The sequence below is a fragment of the Diorhabda sublineata genome, chromosome 6 (genome assembly GCF_026230105.1).
Source record: "Diorhabda sublineata isolate icDioSubl1.1 chromosome 6, icDioSubl1.1, whole genome shotgun sequence".
NCBI lineage: Eukaryota > Metazoa > Arthropoda > Insecta > Coleoptera > Chrysomelidae > Diorhabda > Diorhabda sublineata.
This window is the reverse complement of record NC_079479.1, coordinates 21,055,548-21,075,756: the sequence shown is the minus strand read 5'-3', so window position 1 is coordinate 21,075,756 and position 20,209 is coordinate 21,055,548. Positions and strand designations below refer to the sequence as shown.

The 20,209-nt window shown below is 32.8% G+C and overlaps 1 protein-coding gene across 1 annotated transcript in view; it reads left to right on the top strand.

The window, feature by feature from the left end:
- The window catches only part of LOC130445918 (vitellogenin receptor), a 99,724-nt gene extending 79,902 nt beyond the window's left edge, over window positions 1-19,822 (top strand). Inside the window, exons 20-24 of the mRNA XM_056781819.1 lie at window positions 1,942-2,477; window positions 7,431-7,647; window positions 12,232-12,427; window positions 15,721-15,899; window positions 19,150-19,822. Of these exons, the coding sequence (XP_056637797.1) occupies window positions 1,942-2,477; window positions 7,431-7,647; window positions 12,232-12,427; window positions 15,721-15,899; window positions 19,150-19,312 (1,291 nt within the window). The 3' untranslated portion in view covers window positions 19,313-19,822. The remainder of the gene's footprint in view (window positions 1-1,941; window positions 2,478-7,430; window positions 7,648-12,231; window positions 12,428-15,720; window positions 15,900-19,149) is intronic.
- Window positions 19,823-20,209: the final 387 nt, after the last annotated feature.

Here is a 20,209-nt window from a genome sequence, read left to right as displayed (position 1 = left end):
TTGTTTAAATAAGTACTGGATTTGGAACACAATCTCTTCAATACATCTTCAATGCTTTTCAACAATTCCAAAGAAACAATGAAAATTCATATCGACGATTCTTCATCCGAGGAGATGAAACAATATTTGCAAAATTTTAAAAATAATTTAACACATATATCCAGTTTTCCAGAAGTTTCGTACGCCGTGTCCCCTAGCAGTAATCAAAGACATTATGTAATAGTGAGCAATCTCCATACAGGCTGCACCAAAAATCATATTGTACATCATGTTAAAGAAAAGTTGAGTTTTATAGAGTTCATTTTTATTCAACGGAGGTAATGATTAGGAAATATCATTTAAAATTGATTTTCAAACAAAAGTTTTTGCTATCAAATTGATCGACGGTGAATTTTCATTGTTCCAAGAAGCCTCACCTCCACCGATAGTGGATATTCTTGAACCAGTGAAGGTGAATCAAGTGATTCATCCTGTAAGTACAGGTTCGCGTCCAGAAATACGAGGATGTATTGATATCTAGTTAGCCTAGACCAGTTCCATGCATAAACGAAATATTGCGTTATTATATTGCGGAAAATCGAAAAATTGGAGTATCGAGCCATCATCAAGTACCTGTATTTAAAAGGGTTAAGAGGTAAGCAGATTCATGAAAATATGCTTAATACCCTTGGTGATCAATGTCCTTCGTATGCGATCGTGAAAAATTTGACTTCAAGCTTCAAAAAAGGTAAATTTTCCATTTAAGATGATGACCGATCGGGAAGGCCAGTTTCTGTGTCAGTCCCCGAAAATATCGATATAGTTCATGACATGATTTTATCAGACCGTCGAATTGGGCTAAAACGGATATCTGAAGCACTGAATATTTCATACGAACGCGTTCATCATATAGTTCACGTCAATTAGGACATAAGAAAAATTACTGCAAAATGGATCCTCAAATGTTTGAATGTTGACCAAAAATTAAAGAGAAAAGATGCTATCCAAAGGTGTTTTGTTTTTGCAGGACAACGCCCCTGCACACAAGTCTCATGTTGCCATGCAACAAATTCGTGATTTACGGTTTGAATTACTAGAAAGCCCCCAGAACAAGAAGAAAAAATTAATTAATTGAGAGGAGAATATGTTGAGTAATAAAATATTTTGACATTGAAATTTTGTTTGGTTCTATAGTAGGCTAAAAATTTTTCAATACTTCATCGTAGCATCCACATCATCTGACAAACAAGTTAAGTATGTAAATCAAACAGTTTTTCGTGTGATAAATCTTTTAAGTTCACAAAAAATTCACACAAGGGCTCTTAACTTTTCGTTGGATCCGATAACTCTTCCTGAGGGCAGATTAACACAGAAGAACTCTACTGGAAGCAATCGTTACATTATGTCTAGACTAAGAGAACCGGCTCTCAAACTATTTCTCTCCTATCTACATGACCAACCAACGTGTGTATGTTTTGGACTTTATACAAGTTTTTATGTGTTTTTATCTTCCGAAGGGTGTAACAAATTAAACAGAGTAATAGCCGATTTTTCGAGTAAAAATTTTTCAATAATAGGTCGTGTCCAGAGCAACTTGAATCCTCACTTAGTTTTAAGGACTAATTTGAGAATGATTCTATTTAATATACGAAACAAAACGGACGAGTTGTATTTGTTTTTGGAGAAATTGGGGTTTCCGCAGACAGTTACTATAACTGAACACTGGCTACATGCAAATAAATGTTTTTAATGAAAAATATAGTTTTTAGCAGATATAACAGGAACTCAGCATCACGGTGGGACACTAATTTTGTCTTCCGCCGGCTGTATTAAATTATGATTTTTCACTAGTAGTGTTATTTGTATTTATACCACACTTATACACTATCAATGAGTTCTGGTTTGAAAAATTTCATATTTTTTTTTCTGTAACATTGATTTATAAACTTATCAACTTTTCAGGAGCGATAAGAAAAGCTGTAAAGCAGATGGCACCCGCATGTCTATGTACTTCATAGTTCATGATTATCAAATTCGAGAGCTTATTTCGAAATCGAATGCGATGACTATCATTTCAACGACACCGATGATCAAAATTTCTAGTTTACAAGCTCTCGTCGAACCGAAAACAGTTTTCTTCAGTACCGCAGAAACTGGAGCAATATACAAACTGGACATAAACACTAACATGATGCATATCATCCGACACGTTGGAAAGCCACAAAAAATTGCTATTGATTGGTCTACTCAGAATGTTTACTTCTACAATGATGATTCAATCGAGAAGTCGATTAGCGTATGTAGTTTCGAGGAAAAATGTGCAAAATTGATAGATATCGATGCACACCGACAGGTTTCTGCTTTAGCCGTTGATTCTATTAATAAAGTCCTCTTTTATGTTCTGAGAAATTGGTGGATACTAGATTCACCCAATTACGTCATTTATAAAACTAATTTGGACGGCTCGAATAAAACGGAAATTGTTGGAACAACATTAGGTAAGTTGAGATCAAAAACCAAAATTTCTTTAATTTCTTATTTCTTAGACCTTTTGATATTTAATGCATCTAAGAAAAGTCGAAACGTCAAAATTTATCTTCCTTTTAAAAATTATCAAAAAAAAACTAATTTTAAAACAGAAGAGATCTAAAATCAAGAACATTTAGATGCATCTATACATTAGTACGCTCTTCCTGCTCTTAACTTATATCTTCTAAATTTTCCGGAAACCTGGACGATGGAGGAAGTTCCATAAAATTCTCAGAGAAGTTTCTAAATCACAAAGAAGAGAGCTGTCCAAGCCTTCAGTTCTAAGTCATATAATTTCTCAATTGATTATTTTTATTGATTCTAAACATACTGTTCACACTACCACTACATCAACACTCACAATCATACTGTCTGACATATGAAGTGTTTCTAAAACCAAGTTATTGTCTTCAGAGACTGAAGGTTAACTGTGTTTAATTGGGGCCATCAAAAATAACGGCTTTAATGTTTTCCATAGTGAGCTGAAGAAATTTTTTATTAAATATAAGAAGTTCTCGTCTTTATCTAGTAATTCATCTAATTGTTTCATGATTCCAAGTTTTATGTGTAATGGTTAAAGGATAGTCTTGTCACGAGCCACTAATGATTCCTGGACTATATTTCTCTTTCCAAGCTCCATATTTTCTCTAAAGGGCAGTTTCTTCTCACCCAATGCTCAAAGACATATAAAACAACTTATTTGGCCGAGAAGAATGTTTACAATTTTTAAATCGACACAAATTTGCCGCTTATGGTCATTGTATTTTATTTTGTTCAGAACTAACTAAATGTTGCAATATTCTTTCTTTAACTTTGTACTGTGAGCAATAGATATCCCAGCGTGTCTTTTTTCATTATATAATACACTCGTGGACACAGAAATAACGCACCACCCCGATTTCTAAAAATATTTTTTTGTTTAATAAATTTAAATCAATATTGCTATTGTTTAACTTCTTTTCAATGATTATGACGCAATAATAAGAAATGTGTAGTAATTTTGAGTGATTTTTAATGAGTAAAAAAATAAAAGTAAAAACATTCCAATAGAACCAATTTTTCTTAAAAATAAAAATTGCATTCTAAACGCCTCTGGATGTAATTGTTACCAGTATACTCCTGGGCATGCTTTCAATTAGGTGCTGTATCACTTCTTAAGGTATGTTGTCCCATTCCTCAAATGCCTCTTGCTCAAGCTCATTTATATTTTGAGGAGATGGATTTCGACGACGAATGTGGCGTTTTAAAATGTCCCAGACATGCTCGATAGGATTTATATCTGGGCTTCTTGTTGGTCAGTCCAGGGTATGAATTCCTACTTCGCTTACGTAATTCAGAGCATCTGCCGCAACGTGTGGTGTAGCATTATCATGCATTAAACGAAAATCATCACCAATAAATGGCCCAAATGGAACGACGTGATTTTCAAAAATGTCAGTTATGTATCTTGCTGCGTTAACGACTGGTCTAGGAAAAGACACTAATTTTGTATGGTCATCAAAACAAATTCCTCCCCAAAACATGATACACCCTTCTTGGAACGGCTCCCTGGAAATTATACAAGACTGCGCAAATCTTTTTCCTCGCCGTCTTCGAATTTGATTACGTCCATCTGGACCTCTTAGACTGATTCTTGACTTATCAGTTAATAAAACTTGGTACCAATTTTCTAAATTCCAATCTAAATGTTGCCTTGCAAATCTTAGTCTAGCAACACGATGCTGCCTGGTTAGCAAAGCTCTTAAAAGGCTCTTGAGCTCGACCCTTGTCATCGACCGATTTCTTAATGAATTTAATTGCAAAAAACGGTCATTTCGAGGAGTTAAAACTGAAGGACGTCCTTGTTCAAGCCTCCTAGAATGTGAACCGGTCTTTCGAAATCTGCATCAATTTGCCAATGGTTGTGTGGTGTACGCCAAACAGATTTGCCACTTCACGATAACTTTATCCCTGACCAACTAACTCGGCTATTCTTTCAGCTTCGCGTTCGCTTAACTGCCTAGCTCTATTCATTTTTTGTTTAACTAGTCTCGACTTTAACACACCTTGATTGACTTGAATTACTGCTGTCCACAAGTAGGTACAATAATAGAATTAAACAAACATTAAAATATGCATAAAATTAAAATTTTGAAAAACTACAAAAGCAGTTATTTGCTGATAATAAACTTTGCTACATTTTATCGCTAACATTTAAGATACTTTAACTTTTTGAGATAGAAAAAAAATTTTAGGTTTTGATATTGAAATAAAGGGTGTTGCGTTTTTTATGGCCACGAATTTAGAATACATTTTAAGCTAGGCTTTGTGCCGTTATTGAATAAACTCATTTGATCGAATATTTTGCTTTCAGTCTTTATGCTAACAATTCTGAATCTTCTTTAGAAAGATGTTTTGTTCTGAGGGTTCAAATATATTTTTAAGCAATGAAGAGTTAGTTGAGCGCTGCTTTGAATATTGAACACAACTAAAACTTGAATATCGTCATTTAGCTCGATTTTTAGTGTTTAAACCGATCACGTTCAAACTATAAAAATAACCGTCATCGAGATGAATTTGTGGCTTTCGCCAAATAGTCGGTGCTCAAAATTCAAACGCATTTCTTTTACCATTTTCCCATAAAATTTACTATTCCTCAGACGATTTACAAAACAGAATTGGGTGCCCAAAACTCCTCATTTTTATCCAATACCATCCAAAAATATCTTTAAACATATATTCTCTACTTTTTTTAAGCAAAAATGATCTAAATTGTTTACACAACATGTATTTTAATTACTCATGAAACAAAAACTATTTTATTTTTGTCTCAATAGTAACAAACTCTTCAAAAATTAACCATTAATTGACGTAAAAATATATTTGTTTAAAGATCTAAGTAATAGCCTTATGTTCATAATATTATAAACATATTGCAAAATAGACCTTAAATAATTATTATAAATGTTTATCTTGGTAGCTGGGATAATTAGTTAATTTACTAATAAATATCAGATATTAATCTGTCAAATTCTGGCCCAGCACAGTCATTATGTGCCCACTTTAAAACATCTGAACCACAGTTCTCTTGCTGCATTTTTGGAAAAAAGTTCATACACACTGCATCGGCAGTGTCAGGAGCTTCACTTCCTATGGAGGCATCTGGTTAACTATCTGAATTAAACTGAACATCTTCTTCACCTTCACTTTTTTATTTTCTTTAGCAAATTTTCTTCGCATTTGTTGTATAAGATCATTTTTCTATGGCGACCTCTACCTCTATAACACATTGATGACATTATCATATATGTGGCAAAAGGGATTACCATTTTTTTAATTCACGATTTTTCTAAACAAGCGTTATCATATTTCTATATTGTTGAATTTGATGCGATTATCAAGTCTTGAATATATTACATCGATGTCTTTTGAGTTTCAGTTATTAGATATTAAAATTCTGATAGAGCATAGCAATGAATATATATGCTCCTTAGTGTTTGTGTAGAAATCTCTCTAAAAAGAATATTCACATTCTCTTCAGGTTCCTTAAAAGCCCTAATGGCTCTCGAGTACTTCCTCGGTGTAGGGCTCAAACCCTCGAACAAGCCTTACAGTTTTCATTTTGACGTTGAAAAGTTCAAGCCAAGTTGCTTGATTAGCTATCTAGGAGACATCAACCTTTTGTAGTTTCAAGTGATGCTCAATAGGTCTATCAGAAGACCATGCGTAATTGTGTGACAGCCCACTATCCAACTATGAGCTATGAAGACAATCCAAAAGACTCAGAACTATATCAGCTAAGTAATCTGAGAAACTTCTCATGCTGTCCAGAAACGACATTAAACTGTTGACTAATAGAGAGCATAAGATATACTGACTGCACTGGCGACTGTTGGCTTCCGACTGACGACACAGAGTGAGTGCGATGTTAAGAGAATGAATACGATATAGGATTGTCATTTGTAGTGTCTTTAGATTGTTGGTTTCCAACAATTATTAATACAGCACAATAAGCCTGTTATCAATTAATATACACGCTTATGTGATAAAAATAAAACAAAATCACTCGAACTATTCACTGTGGATATGACAAAAGCATATAATAAGTGCACATTATCCACCGCAAAATTCGCGCAACAGATAAAAGATAACTTTTGTTCGTTATCAAAATTCATAAAAAACTAGTTTTGCAAATTATAAATCTGAAATTTCTTATCCACAACTCACTTTGGTCATAAAAAAAATTATTGTTATAAGTTATCTGGCCCGAATTTTAATTTAAATGTTTTCTTTGATATCAACAACCTTTATCGGAAAGAAATATAGAATTTAAATGATTAGCATTCACATTTTATTTCACATATTACATCCAATTAATAAAGCACAAGTAGAATATTACTTCATTAAAAGTTACTTATTACACATTTGTATCTAGTAAATATTGAAAAAATAACGCATTAATGCGAAAAGCAAGACTGTTCTGAACTGGAATCATGAATATTAATTATTAATGGTGTCACGGGTGGTAAAATAGAATATTAATTTATTATTACATGTTCAACATAAATTTTTTATTCATAGATGTCAAATTCCGTTATAACTTGATATTTTTAATCACTACCGTAGTTTAAGTCGGTGAACGATTATATTTGCGTAGCATTTCTTTTATTGTACTTCAAACTATTTCTAAGAGATTAAACACAATAATACGAACAAAGTTTTAATAAGATATCTCCATTAGTCCTGATAATGCTATCAACAACATACTCGTTTTTGAAATGAAACCTTTTTAAAATACGAAGCAACTGTTTTTTATGGGAATCTATTTAGAAATTCTCATAAATATCAATATCTCATATTTTTAAAACTGAATTTAAGGGAACATTGTACATAAAATCAATTTATATTTCTTTGAAAAAATCATGAAAACCTTTTCATTGTAGGTAATATTGAAGATATTACTCTCGATATCAACAAACAAATTCTGTACTTCAAAGATCATCAAGCAGGAACAATAAATTCTGTAAGTTACAGAGGAGGATTAGTTAAGCCTCTTTTTTCCAACGTCAATGAAACTAGATCCTTACAATTTTACGAAAATCAATTATACTACTACCAATCAGATGGATTTATAATTAGCTGCAAGTTATATGATGGCAGGTAACGAATATTACTCTACCTCTAACGATAACTCCAATACTTGGTGTCATTTAATTCAATTTATAAAGCTTTAATGTTGTGAAAGATATGATACACTCTATAATGTACTAAATCATTCAATCATTGAGAATAATACTATTTCATAGCATTCTTTGTTATATGACTACACAGTATTGGATTGAACAGACAAGAAATTTTGTGATTTGTTCAAAATTTCATTAATGTCAAGGTTAACAGCTAGCCCTGTATTACCATTGTCTGACAATAATCTCGGAGCTTCCGAATCCGTCTTTCTAACAGATTCCAAAGTTTCTGTATGGGTTTTCCATCAGATGTCTGTGGTGGCCAATTTTTTGATTGTATTCTGTCCCTGGGGTTGATAAAAAATCATTGGGATGGCAGCAGTATGCGCCTTTGAATGAATCCATCTTTGCTTTATCTTGCATCAAAACAAATAAGCGAACTCAATGATATATCAGTATCGTACGATCGTCAAAAACGAAATCAATATACCATTTAATCTCTCTAGAACTTTTGCAAAATGTGGTTTCTAGATCTAGACTGGTCTAGACCAATTTTAGTTTAAACCATCACAGATCACCAAATTTTTCAATTTGTTCCTGCAAATTAACGTTCATATGGGATCGGTATCGACATATCGAAAACAGGGGAGCTCCAATCTTGGGAGGACTTTAAAAATATGCTTAGTACCATCGAGGCTTTAAATTAAATGGAAGGGCTCACAAGAAGCGCACGTTTGAAGACGATCACTTGAGCTATAATGTCTCATCACCGCTCACTCCTTCTCAGGACGTAAGATGAACTACACGTCTTCATTGGTAGTGCAATAAAAAGAAACCAAAATTATGCCTTCGTGTGATTTCCCCTTGGGTAAAAATACAACAAAAAAGCTTAGGAGTCTTTTCTTATGAGATTATATGACGACATTAATAAATCGCTCTCCTGATAGTAAGCGTCACGCTTGCCCAATAAACATTTTTTTTATATTACAGTTGCCGTAAATATTATATCACCTCATTAAATAACTTAAATGTTTATATGATAGTAACCGTAATATTTCTGTTACTCGTATAAACCCCTTAAAGAGCTTAAATGGGGAGTATATAAAGGTTATGGAAAACTTAGGTTAGTAACGCTATATAAACTTGTGCTTTAACCAAAAGTAACGAAAACATTTTGGCAACCACTATATAACTACTTAAAAATCCACGGTTGGAGCCTTTTAGTGGTCAAATGTAGCGTTATATATGTTACTGTTACCCTTATAAACATTGTCTATAATAATTTTGATAATATTTCTGTTACCAATTTCTGTTACTCTTCTCCCTGTCAAATATATGTTTTCTCTCACTTGGACACACATTTTCGTTGTTAACTTTATTACATCGCTCTTTTTCTAATGGCGTTATGTTCGATTATTATCTGCAAAATAAAAATTTATAAGATGGCAGATAAATATATATTATATACACGTTACCTATAATGCCGTATAACATTTATCTTAATTAGGCGTTTTTAGCATTGCAGTGACTTAAATTTCATGAGGGAAACGGTTTTTACTGCTAACATGGACAAGATGCCTTGAAAAAATGCACGGACCTTTCAAATATCCAACAATATTTTTTATTTTATTTTTAACATAGACGCTAAATAATGTGGCCAAAGATATTCGTATAACCAGTATTTAACAGGGTGATATTAATTTTGGATTCCATGTTGTTCAAATAAGTTTAATTTTCGTTTTTTGAAGGCATAATGAATCGTCCCTTTTCATTTGAGTAAACAATCATGGCGAAATCATTGTATAGTAATTTTATAAATAATGGAAACCTAAAAATCACTTGTTGTGATCTTGTATAACCGATAGTAATGATACATAACTTTGTGGGGTTATATAGTAGTGTTTAGAGTTACTAGTAGTGTTAAAATAAAACTTAAAGCCTCCAAGGATCTCGTATATAATTAAAAGTAACATACGTTACTGAAAGTGTTGTTATATACTTAAAGCAACCCGCGTATCGCGTTTTCAATAACTGACGTGCGAGCAGCTGAGTTTTAAAGAACATTTCAAGTTTGACAATAGTTTGTCCATAACAATCCATACCACCCAGAATATAAAAATTCTGCGCGACAATGCAATGTGCTCGTCACCCTGAGATATTAGTTAGTTAAATCTGTAGAGAAATTATATTCTTTCTTCTCGTCATCTTCACAGAGATGGTAATTACTGAAAGAGAAAACTGGAAAAAATTTATCGGATACTCGCTGGAGTGCTCATTACGAGTCAGTAAAAGAAAACATAGAGACAATTGTGAGTAGTTTCTTTCTATACTAGAGGAAATAAATTTAGTTTAACAATATTTGCACTCTCCAAAAATGACTCTAGATACAGGAATCACCAAACTAAACGCCTTGAATGAGTGTTTAGTGACCGAACGAACCACAATTGTAGACAATGCTGTAACTTTTGGCATAAAAAAGGCAATGACATGGAAGGAAGATAAAAAGAACGATGTCGGGTGAATCAGCTCATGATACAGGATTATCAATTCAAGAAGAAACATGTCGGTCAATGTTTGAATTCATAGACCGATTTATAGACGTCACGATACGGAGCCATGAAACAAATCAATAATATTTTCCAAATTATTGAAACAAAGTTTATGCTAAAAGCTTCAGATGACGCTCTGGCTGTAGCAGTTGACAATCTGATACAAATTTATGGTGAATTAGATAAGGAGCAAGTTTTCCAAACATTATAGATTTCATAGAGATGTTGAAAAGTTCAAATTAAGTTGCTTGATTAGTTTTCCAGGAGACTTAGGCCTCTGGTAATTTCAAGTGTTGTAAGATAGGTATATCAAATGGCACAATGGTCTCTGACAGCCCACTACCCAACCTTAAACTACGAAGACAATCCATAACATTCAGAACTATATCAGCTAAGTAGTATGAGAAACTTCTTATGATGTTCAGAAACGACATTAAACTGTTGACTGCTAGAGACAGCATAAGATCTACTCTGCGAATATCCTTCATATTTCTACAAAAGGCTTAGGTACCTCGGAGGAGTAGAGCTAACACTTCAAGAAATAGAACAATAAATTCTCAGACGAATATCCTCCTTTGATAAAAATCTACTTATTTTGGAGGCAGAGCAATGAGATTAATTCAGAGTCATGTACAAAATATCTGGTCTTTTTTATATAAGGATTGCTACTTGGGTTTGAGTTTTGACAAATAAAAACAAATAATTATAATTGAATAAGGCTTTATTGATCTCAAAATATGTTGAGATTAATACACTTTTGTATACGTTTGAACCAATTGTCGATCCATGTTTTCATTCCGATTGAGGGATTTTAACACATCAATCGCTTCTTCAGGTGTTAAAAAATGAAATCATCGACCAAACAAGAATTGTACGGCGAATGACTTACCAATTGAATGTTTTTACTGGTCAAAACCGATTTTGTTTGAACTGATGAGTGAAGACTCGGCATTGTCATGGTGGAGAATGATTTGTCTTCTGCGATCAATTTCCCTGATTTTTTCGAGCACTTATGGCAACAAATTTTGATGTATCATTCAGAATTGGTCGTTATACGTTACTCTAAAAATCAGGCGACAATTTTCTTCGAAGTGGTTCGTGCTTGAATAACTTTTGTTGGATTTGGCTGTCACGATCTTATAGACGTCTTTGAAAGTACTTTTTATTGAGTGATTGTCTAAGCGGTATCCAATCTCACAGTAAATGACATGCCGATCTTGCAATATCAGCATCGATATTTTCTGGTTGTGGAAGACCTTCACGAAATTCATTCTGTAGAATAGTGCGATAACGATTGTATTCGGAAAACCAGCGAAACACGGTAGATAATGTTGGTACTTCATCACCAAATGAAGAAGTGAATTTATCGGGACACTGCTGTTGGTTTAGTTGTTATAGAAAATCATTGCAATAGAAGGTTCGCGATTTTTTGACCAAGATGAATGTTTCAAGTATCAACTCAAATAGTACTCGTATGACAACACGTTCTCAGTACGTGCACGATTAAAAATTTCAAATTCTATGATGGCAATCTCAGATTTGACATATTTATAACATTATTACCACTATTATAAATCTTAAATAACAACCCTTGTAGATGCTGAGGCTGAGCAACCAAAACTCTATTTTTGTTACTGTTTCCCATATAATCCAAAATAAAAGTGAAACCCATAACAGATAAACACGAATGATAGAAGATTCAGGAGACCTAATATTGCGAATGAAATCAGAAAAGATTAAATAAACGCTGCAATATTTTATATTATTGATACATATCTAAAAATATTGAGATCAATTGTTTTCACAATATCAATATACCTGTACCTGCCTTCAAATTGCACGTCTTCGTTAAAGAACCTCTTAATTAAGATTGAAATATACTTTTCAAGGATTTGGCTAATAACGGATAGTAAGCTTCACTTTTAGTGTGATACCTGTGATAGATTGTTAATTTTAAAAATTGAAATATGTTTCTATCATTTCCATTAACTTTATATTTTTATTTGGACTAGGACCTGCAGTCATAGAATAAAATTGAACAGTTTCACTAATGGAAATTTCATTATATCACAAAGTTCTCTTCAACCAAAAACAAGGAACGTATGCGAAGGTCACAAATGTCCCTATTTATGTATTCCAACGAAAGTTGGATTCAAATGCCTCTGTCACGATGGGAAAATTGGTAATATCACGGATGTGTGCGTAGAGGTGAGTAGGTTTATTTATTATAAACTGTTAAAGAATACTAGTTAACTTTATGGATTTAGTGAATTTGATTTACAAGTTGTGGCAGACAATTTTGAAAAAGCCACAAAAATTAAAATTTTTAAAAGTATTTGACCACTTCTGCCATTCATATATTTTATTCCTTATACTCTTAAGAACCTATATTTATCAGGAGTTAAATAATTCAATTCACAACATCATAAAAAGCAAAAGATATAAATAAATAAAGTGGTTTCAATAATCTGACGTCTGTACTTGTTGGATGTGAAGACTATCCTGTCTAAGGTACACTTGATATCGCTTGAATTTGACGTTGGTTCCCATTAGGAGCGGTCAATGTACAATAAATCTTATAATATAAATACAATAGTAACTAAAAGTTACACAGTCACATTAATATAAGACACATCGTATCACTTGATATTTGATTAACAGATCCTAATGGGTTCCATCAGGAGTGGGGAGATAATTCATGACACAGATTAATAGATAATAATAATTTGTTCGGGTGGTAAGCATGGACTTCATATTTGTTCCCTTACAGTTATTACTATTCATATAAAGTTGAGTTTGTAACTGAAAGGGTCCTTTTGTATCAACGTAATGGTTGTCAGTCATTGAAATTTCATACAGATATCTCGTGTTTCATGAATGTATTCACATTTCACAAGAAAGTTGGACTGTTGTACCGAATAGTTTAAGGAACGTGTCATTCATGCAAAGCATATTAAATAATTGTACTTTCGATATTAAGGAAATGTAACTATTGTACAATAAAATATTCTAAAATTAACTATCTTCCTCTGCTTATGTGTTTATACAATATCCGGGAAAAAGTACTAATTTTTTTCTTGGGAGAAAAGTAATTTCATAAAAAAGTGACATTCTGTCAACAGATATATAATCTCAAATTTTTTCACACAGAAATAAAAAATTTTCTAGAAATGTCATAACCTAACCTACTTCTTCCTCAACGATTGAACTACCATCGACATCAACTAATAGATCTATAGTTGATGATTCCCTTGTGGAAAATACTTCAGAATCATCAACTTTTCAGACTTCTGATACCGTGGCTGCAGCTAATATAAATTTGTGTTTTTTCTTTTGTTATACAAGAAAAACAATGTCGGTCTATGAATGAGCCATTACGTACTTCACCTTGAAACATCAATTTTATCAAAGTTTGAACGAGATAAATATTTACAATTGAGTGAAGGCTCAGACGCAAAATCAATATTCACAGCACACCATTTAGAAAAAAATATCCACAAGGAATTTCAATTATTGATGATACCTTAAAATGATACACTTGTAAGACCAAGACACTTTGCAAGCTGTCGCTACTATTTTGCGAGAGGAGATTCTAAGAATACAAAAAAATTATCTCATCATTTAAAAACTCTACGACTAATAAAAGACGAATGATCATCATCACCAATAGTTTCTGAATTTTTTACAAATTGTCTGCCACCATGTTAACCGCGCGATAATGGTCTACTATTATTATTTACCGATAGTAATAATAAGTAATAATAATATATTTGCAAATTTCAAAGTGGCAGACGTTGTCAAATGGATTTAGATCCACTAAAAATTAATAGCTGTCTTACGTAAGCACGCGTCGTGTCCATCGCTTTGGCCTTAGTGAGTTCCCACCTTAAATTTGGTAGGTATAAGGGCTTCTATTTATCAAAACTCAAGTCTGGTCAAATACATATAGGTAGCCACCCAAACTAATGTTCATGAAATTGAATCTTAAAATTTGTAATTTAATATTTGTTGTTTCTCTTCTTAATATTCGATAGATTTGCCAAGATTATTTGTGACTATTTGTATTTTCACCCTATGAATTGAAAAATCTGATAATAACAGTTTTCCTTATAAACCGGAATGTGTCGTAGAAATGGCTGCACTGGACTGGTCTGTTAAGAACTGTAACCTCGCTTTTTAGTGTACTTATTACCATGAGCGAGAAGGATACACCAGTGTCTATTGCGCAACGCTTCATCATTAGTTTTTTGGTCGAATATATTATGAGATCCAGGACTTAAGTGTTCCTCTTTTCGAAAAGGCCAAAAAAGTAAAGCAAATGTTACCGATAAGAACGTCAGCGCTGGGAGACGGACGCAAAGCTGTTCGCGATATAGCTGAAGAATTGGGCATCATTGTAAGTAGAATTGAGCAAATAATTCAATAATTCATGAACGGCTTGATTCCTGCAACATAACAACAAGATGGATGCCAACATTTCTGAATTTTGCACGCGTCTCCTGCAGTGGTATAAAAGAAAGAGAAATCTATTGCACGGAATAATCACCACAGACGAGACTTGGGTACACCACTATATTTCGGAAATAAAGTGCGGAAGGAAGAAAAACGAAAGGGCGTCAGTTAAAGTGAATAATACTCTGTCAGTGGAAAAAGAATTGTGTACCTTGTTTTGGGACATGAGAGGATTCATTGCGGTTAATTTTCTCACTAAACAACGAACTGTGAATGCGCTGTATTATAGTAAACTCGGTAAATACGGTGAAACCTGTCAGATCAAAACGACAAGGTATTCCAATACATAGTGCAATATTGCAGCAAGACAACGCCAGACCGTAAAAGGCGCGGCTTAAGATGGAAACATTGAACAAATCCTAATAGTCGCGATTAAAAGTGTGACAATGATTATCTAGAAAAACTATAAAAACTTTTAGCTCTGTCACTTAATAATAAAATGTTTTATAGCATAATTCCAGATTATATTTAAACCAACCTAGTAATTTCGTCAAAAAGATATTAGAAATTTATAAAATACTCTTTTTAATATCTATTTTAAGCTTTCGAATATTCATTTACTCATCATTGGGTGATTGACCTAGAATTGAAGTGTTACAATTTCGTTATAAAATATGAAATTCATAGGAATTGAAAAACAAACTTTCAAATAACGGTATGAATTGTTAAAATCATTTGGACATAGTGGATTCTATAGAAACTTCATCTGACAAAGTTAATTTTTAAGTACACATCCTCTATCCATGACTTAACTATAAAATTGGAGAAGTGTTAGGTACAGTGTGTCTGTTCAAGGAAACTGCGTTCAAATGAAATAAAATTTTTCTACCCCATAATCTGAATTTCATTCTCCTTAATGTCCCCTACTTTAAAAATCAAATATAACTAGATATGAACGAACAGCTATGTCAGCTATGTACATTGATATCATTTATTTCTCAAAACTTTTATTTCTGTTACCATAAAATAATTAAATATATTATTTTTAGGAATATTCATACAACCAACATAGATTCACGGTTCACTCAACACCAATCAATTCAAATATCACGAAAAAACATTCTGCAGCTATTGTTACCGCAGTGCTGGTACCCCTATTTTTATTATTGATCGGAGTAATATTTTATTACGTTATTAAAAGAAAAAATAATACTGGATTAAACATCAGGCATGTATCAACTCAATATTGGCGCTTGTGCCAAGTAGTCCAAATATGTGTTTCACCAAGAAGGAGAAACTTGATTTTTTGGTAATGTAATCGCCTTTCATTAAGTATGAAACAATCGACTTTACAAAAAATTTTATTAAAATGTACTATGAAAAAATAATAATAGTATATTTGGTGTCTTCGTAGCTGAATACACTAGTGTGCACGTTCAGGTATATAGTCTATTTCAGAAATGTAAGTAAGTAGTAAAATGAGTAGTAAAGTAAAGAGTAGTAAAATGAGGAAATCCGTCCAGTTCGGCTGGAAGGTCTTGAAATATTGTATAGGGATTAATTAGGTAGTAGATTATATAATTACGTTTTGCGTTTAACAGGTACCGTTTAACCTTCTATTAGTGCATCTGCCTAATTCCAGCCCTATTTTAGATTCTACTTAACCATGCGCCGTAAGAGCAATAGTGCCTTTTCCAAAATTTTTAGGCCTTATAATTTTAACGCATCAGTATTTGCTGTTAAGGCGTAAATAGTGTTCACAGTATTATAAGAAAGAAAAGATGTTCCAATAATCTCCACTATCAGTGAATGAAAAAATTATTTTTAATGTACGCGGAGGAGAAAGATAGCAGGTCAAGTGGAAACTCCCAAGAAAAGTCCAGGCAGACCAGTAAAAGTCCTTGATGGACAAACCAAAAGTGTAATTCGAAGAAAAGTTCACTATTTTTATTTTAAAAAAGAAATACCCACCCTAGATAAGATTTTAATGGAGCTTGACCAGTATGACAGTATTCCGTTGATAACTAAAAACTTTTATGGACCACTTTGAGAAATATGGATTTTACCTGGGAAAAGCATAACCGTAAAGCCCTTTTACTGGAAAGCGATGAGACGTGAATTAATGAAGGTTATACAGTACCAAAAATGTAGCAAGACCAAAATATAACCAGTGCTCGCCAAGCAGGAAGGCCTGTCAACGGGTATTAAGGTGCCTTCAGGTAAAGGGAAAAGATTAATAATCGTCCATACTGGAAGCGAAGAGGGATTTTTAAAAGAAGGTTTGCTAACCTTTCAGTCGTACCATACGATAGATTACCACGAGGACATTGAAGACTATTTTGGTGAAATGATAAAATATCTTCCGGCTGATTCAGTAGTAGTTATGAATAACGCAAGTTTACATTCTCAACGCATAGAGAAAACTCCAACTTCATCTTGGAGAAAACAAGAAATTATTAACTGGTTAATCTCCAAAAGTATTGAGTTTGAAGATAATTTGATGAAAAAAGAACTATTAGCTATAGTAAATTTACACATCGTTTTATAAAATACGCCGTGGAAGATATAGCAGAAAAATAAACATAGTGTGCACACCGCCGTATCGTTGCGAACTAAATCATATAGAACTTATATGGGCGCAAGTGAAGGGATTTGTAGCAAGACACATCGCGACCTTTAAAATGAAAGACGTTAAGTTACTGTTTGATCAAGCCATTAAAGAGGTGACACCAGAGAACTGGTGAAAAGCAGTCCAGAATATCATTGAAGAAGAGAAGAAAATATGGGATCTTGACTACTTGATCGATCTGACCGTCGACCCGTTAATTATAACGTCAAGAAAAGATGACAGTTCCTCAGATCACGAGAAATATTATGATTTTTTATAATTTATTTTCGTATAATGTTCAATAAAAAATAAGTGTACCTAATACTATGTTCATAATGCCTAACTTTTATTCTGTTAAAATAAAATTCTTTCCCTTTTACGAGTATCCTACCAGCATGCCTTTGGCAGAAAATTTTTAGTGTTTGTGAATGGATAACAATAGGCTAAACCCATATATTGTCCCCAACCCGGGTGGTACTACTTGTACTTGATAAAAAAAATTAAATCAATTCCAAAGTATGAAAGTGGCTTAAATATTCGTTGGGTCACTCTGAGGTCCCTTTGCATACCTAATGAGTTTTTATTACTATATACATTTCTGAAATAAACTGTAATGTCATAACATCGCAGAAAAATAACATACACGTCATACGAAGCATTTTCTAGAATAAGTAATAAGAGAATTAACGAGCAATTACTCGTGCCGCTCATATTTTCTGGGAACATGACAATTATTCAGTTTTTTGACAAATTGCCCCCACTATAATCTCACCTTTAAATTTGTTTGTTGTAAAATAGTGCAGTTTCACCTGTATTGAAAATCTCATTATTAGAAAGTTTTCTTCCTAGGTTTATCAGAATTTATGCAAATATTTTTCTATAAATACATAATCAACATTATTGTGAGGACATTTTCAAAGCCTCTTTAGTTTCCAAATTTTTGAATTGAGCAATACCTTAATCAAGTTCTTGTTTTCAAAAACATCATAAATGCCCTACCGTTTTCATAAATCAATAATAATCAATGCATAATCTCAATTATCCATATTTCCCATAGAGAGACTTGAAACAGAAAAAGCCAAGCATGCGCCAAACGTCGTTGGGTAACAATTCAGAATATGTTAGGAATCATGTTGGTCACTATAACAGTCATGATATACCACTCATGTATATAAAATTTTATATGGAATCCAAACTTCGCTAATAAGCGGTTGGTCAATATAGGCGGAAACCCTCCACGGATTTTACCATATCACTTTGTTCCAAACGACATATCAGATCAACTGCGCTAGAGTTTGCGGATTGTATTAAAAAAAACTGCATAATTAGACGTGCAATATGTAGCGTTGTTTTGTATTGCTAAAAAAGAACTTATGAATGCCCATTCTAATAAAGCAGCTGTGATATTGCCTCCAATAAACACAAGTGATTATCAATCATAATAAGAAATCAGCCCACAAACCATTACGTTAACAGTCCTGTCCACATGCAATTTAACAGATTTTCTTCTTTTGTCTATTTCGGTCTACATGAGATAAACACATGACAATTACAATAATTACAGTACAGTTAACAACAAACCAACAAATCGATAGACCACATTCTGACTATCAACATGCTTGTTATTTTGATGATTTTTGTTAGGCTTAATACAAATTAATTAAGTTGGAATAAATGAAAAAATCTGTACTGTTCGGCTTTTGTAAATAGGTTTCTTCAGAAAAAAATGTGCTTTTATAAACATGGCCTGCTCTGAGTATAGGCAATATATTACCAAAACGTCGAGGTTAATAAGAAATTGTTCCTTCTCGATGTAGCACTTTCAGTGTCACTGAATTTAGCTATATTTAACTAGATCACTTATTTTTAGCATGAGATTCTACAATCCGCTGTACGGAAAGCCAGTTGTAGAAGATCCAAAATCAATTCTACAGCCAGGACAGCACGAATATGAAAATCCAATCATTATAACTGACGAACAATTGGTTGAAGATCATTCGTCAAAACTATTAAATGAAACCCGATTCTGTTAAATAGTTTTTAATACAACTTGTAATGTTATTGAAATTTTATGTTTCCTCTTTTTAGTTGAAAATGTATTAAAACGTACGAACTGAAATATGTAAAAGTTAAAGGTAAAATGCTCAATTTAAGAAATTTCTACGGCATATTTTCATATCAGAATGAGAACCTTTAACGTATATATGTAATTATTGAATGAATATACAATATAGAAAAGTTATCACTATTTTGTAAATACGAATATTTTTGTGATATTTATTCTCCACACGTAAATAAGAACGTTGGATAATTATTTATAAGGTCTTTGTCATTTGATTTGCTTTGTACAATAAATATCAACAATATAAATTATTACTGAATTGTCATAATCTTTACCAACGTTCAGTTTCGTTAGTTTTATACTTGTCTAGTCTTAACGTATATTTATATTGTTAAATGAACTATTTCATAGTTTCATGTTTTAAATATTTATTAATATATTTGATTAAAATTATATTTTAATAAAATTTTTAAGTACTCAGTATTTTCTATTCTTCTGATGAGATTATGTTGGACAGTTCGGAAGAGCATCTGCTGTGGTAGTATCGGTAAAACAGTCAGTCCAGTGTTCTTTGGATTGTCTATAAGTCGAATTGCTCCGTTCTTAATGAGTCTAGCATTCTCGGGATATACAGAGCTCCAACCCTGCGAGCAATATTGTAAAAATGGATGAAACTAGGGAAATTTAGAGAATTAGAAGCAGTCGCGGAGTATATAGCTTTCCAGATTTAAAAAGGGTTCCAAGGTTTTGTGAAGCTGCCTTAGCAAATTCAGTCACATGACTACGCCATATTGCTCCCAACCTCAACACCCAACAAGCGAATTTGCGGTGATATTTCATGTTCAGGCAAGATCAAATTAGCCGCACT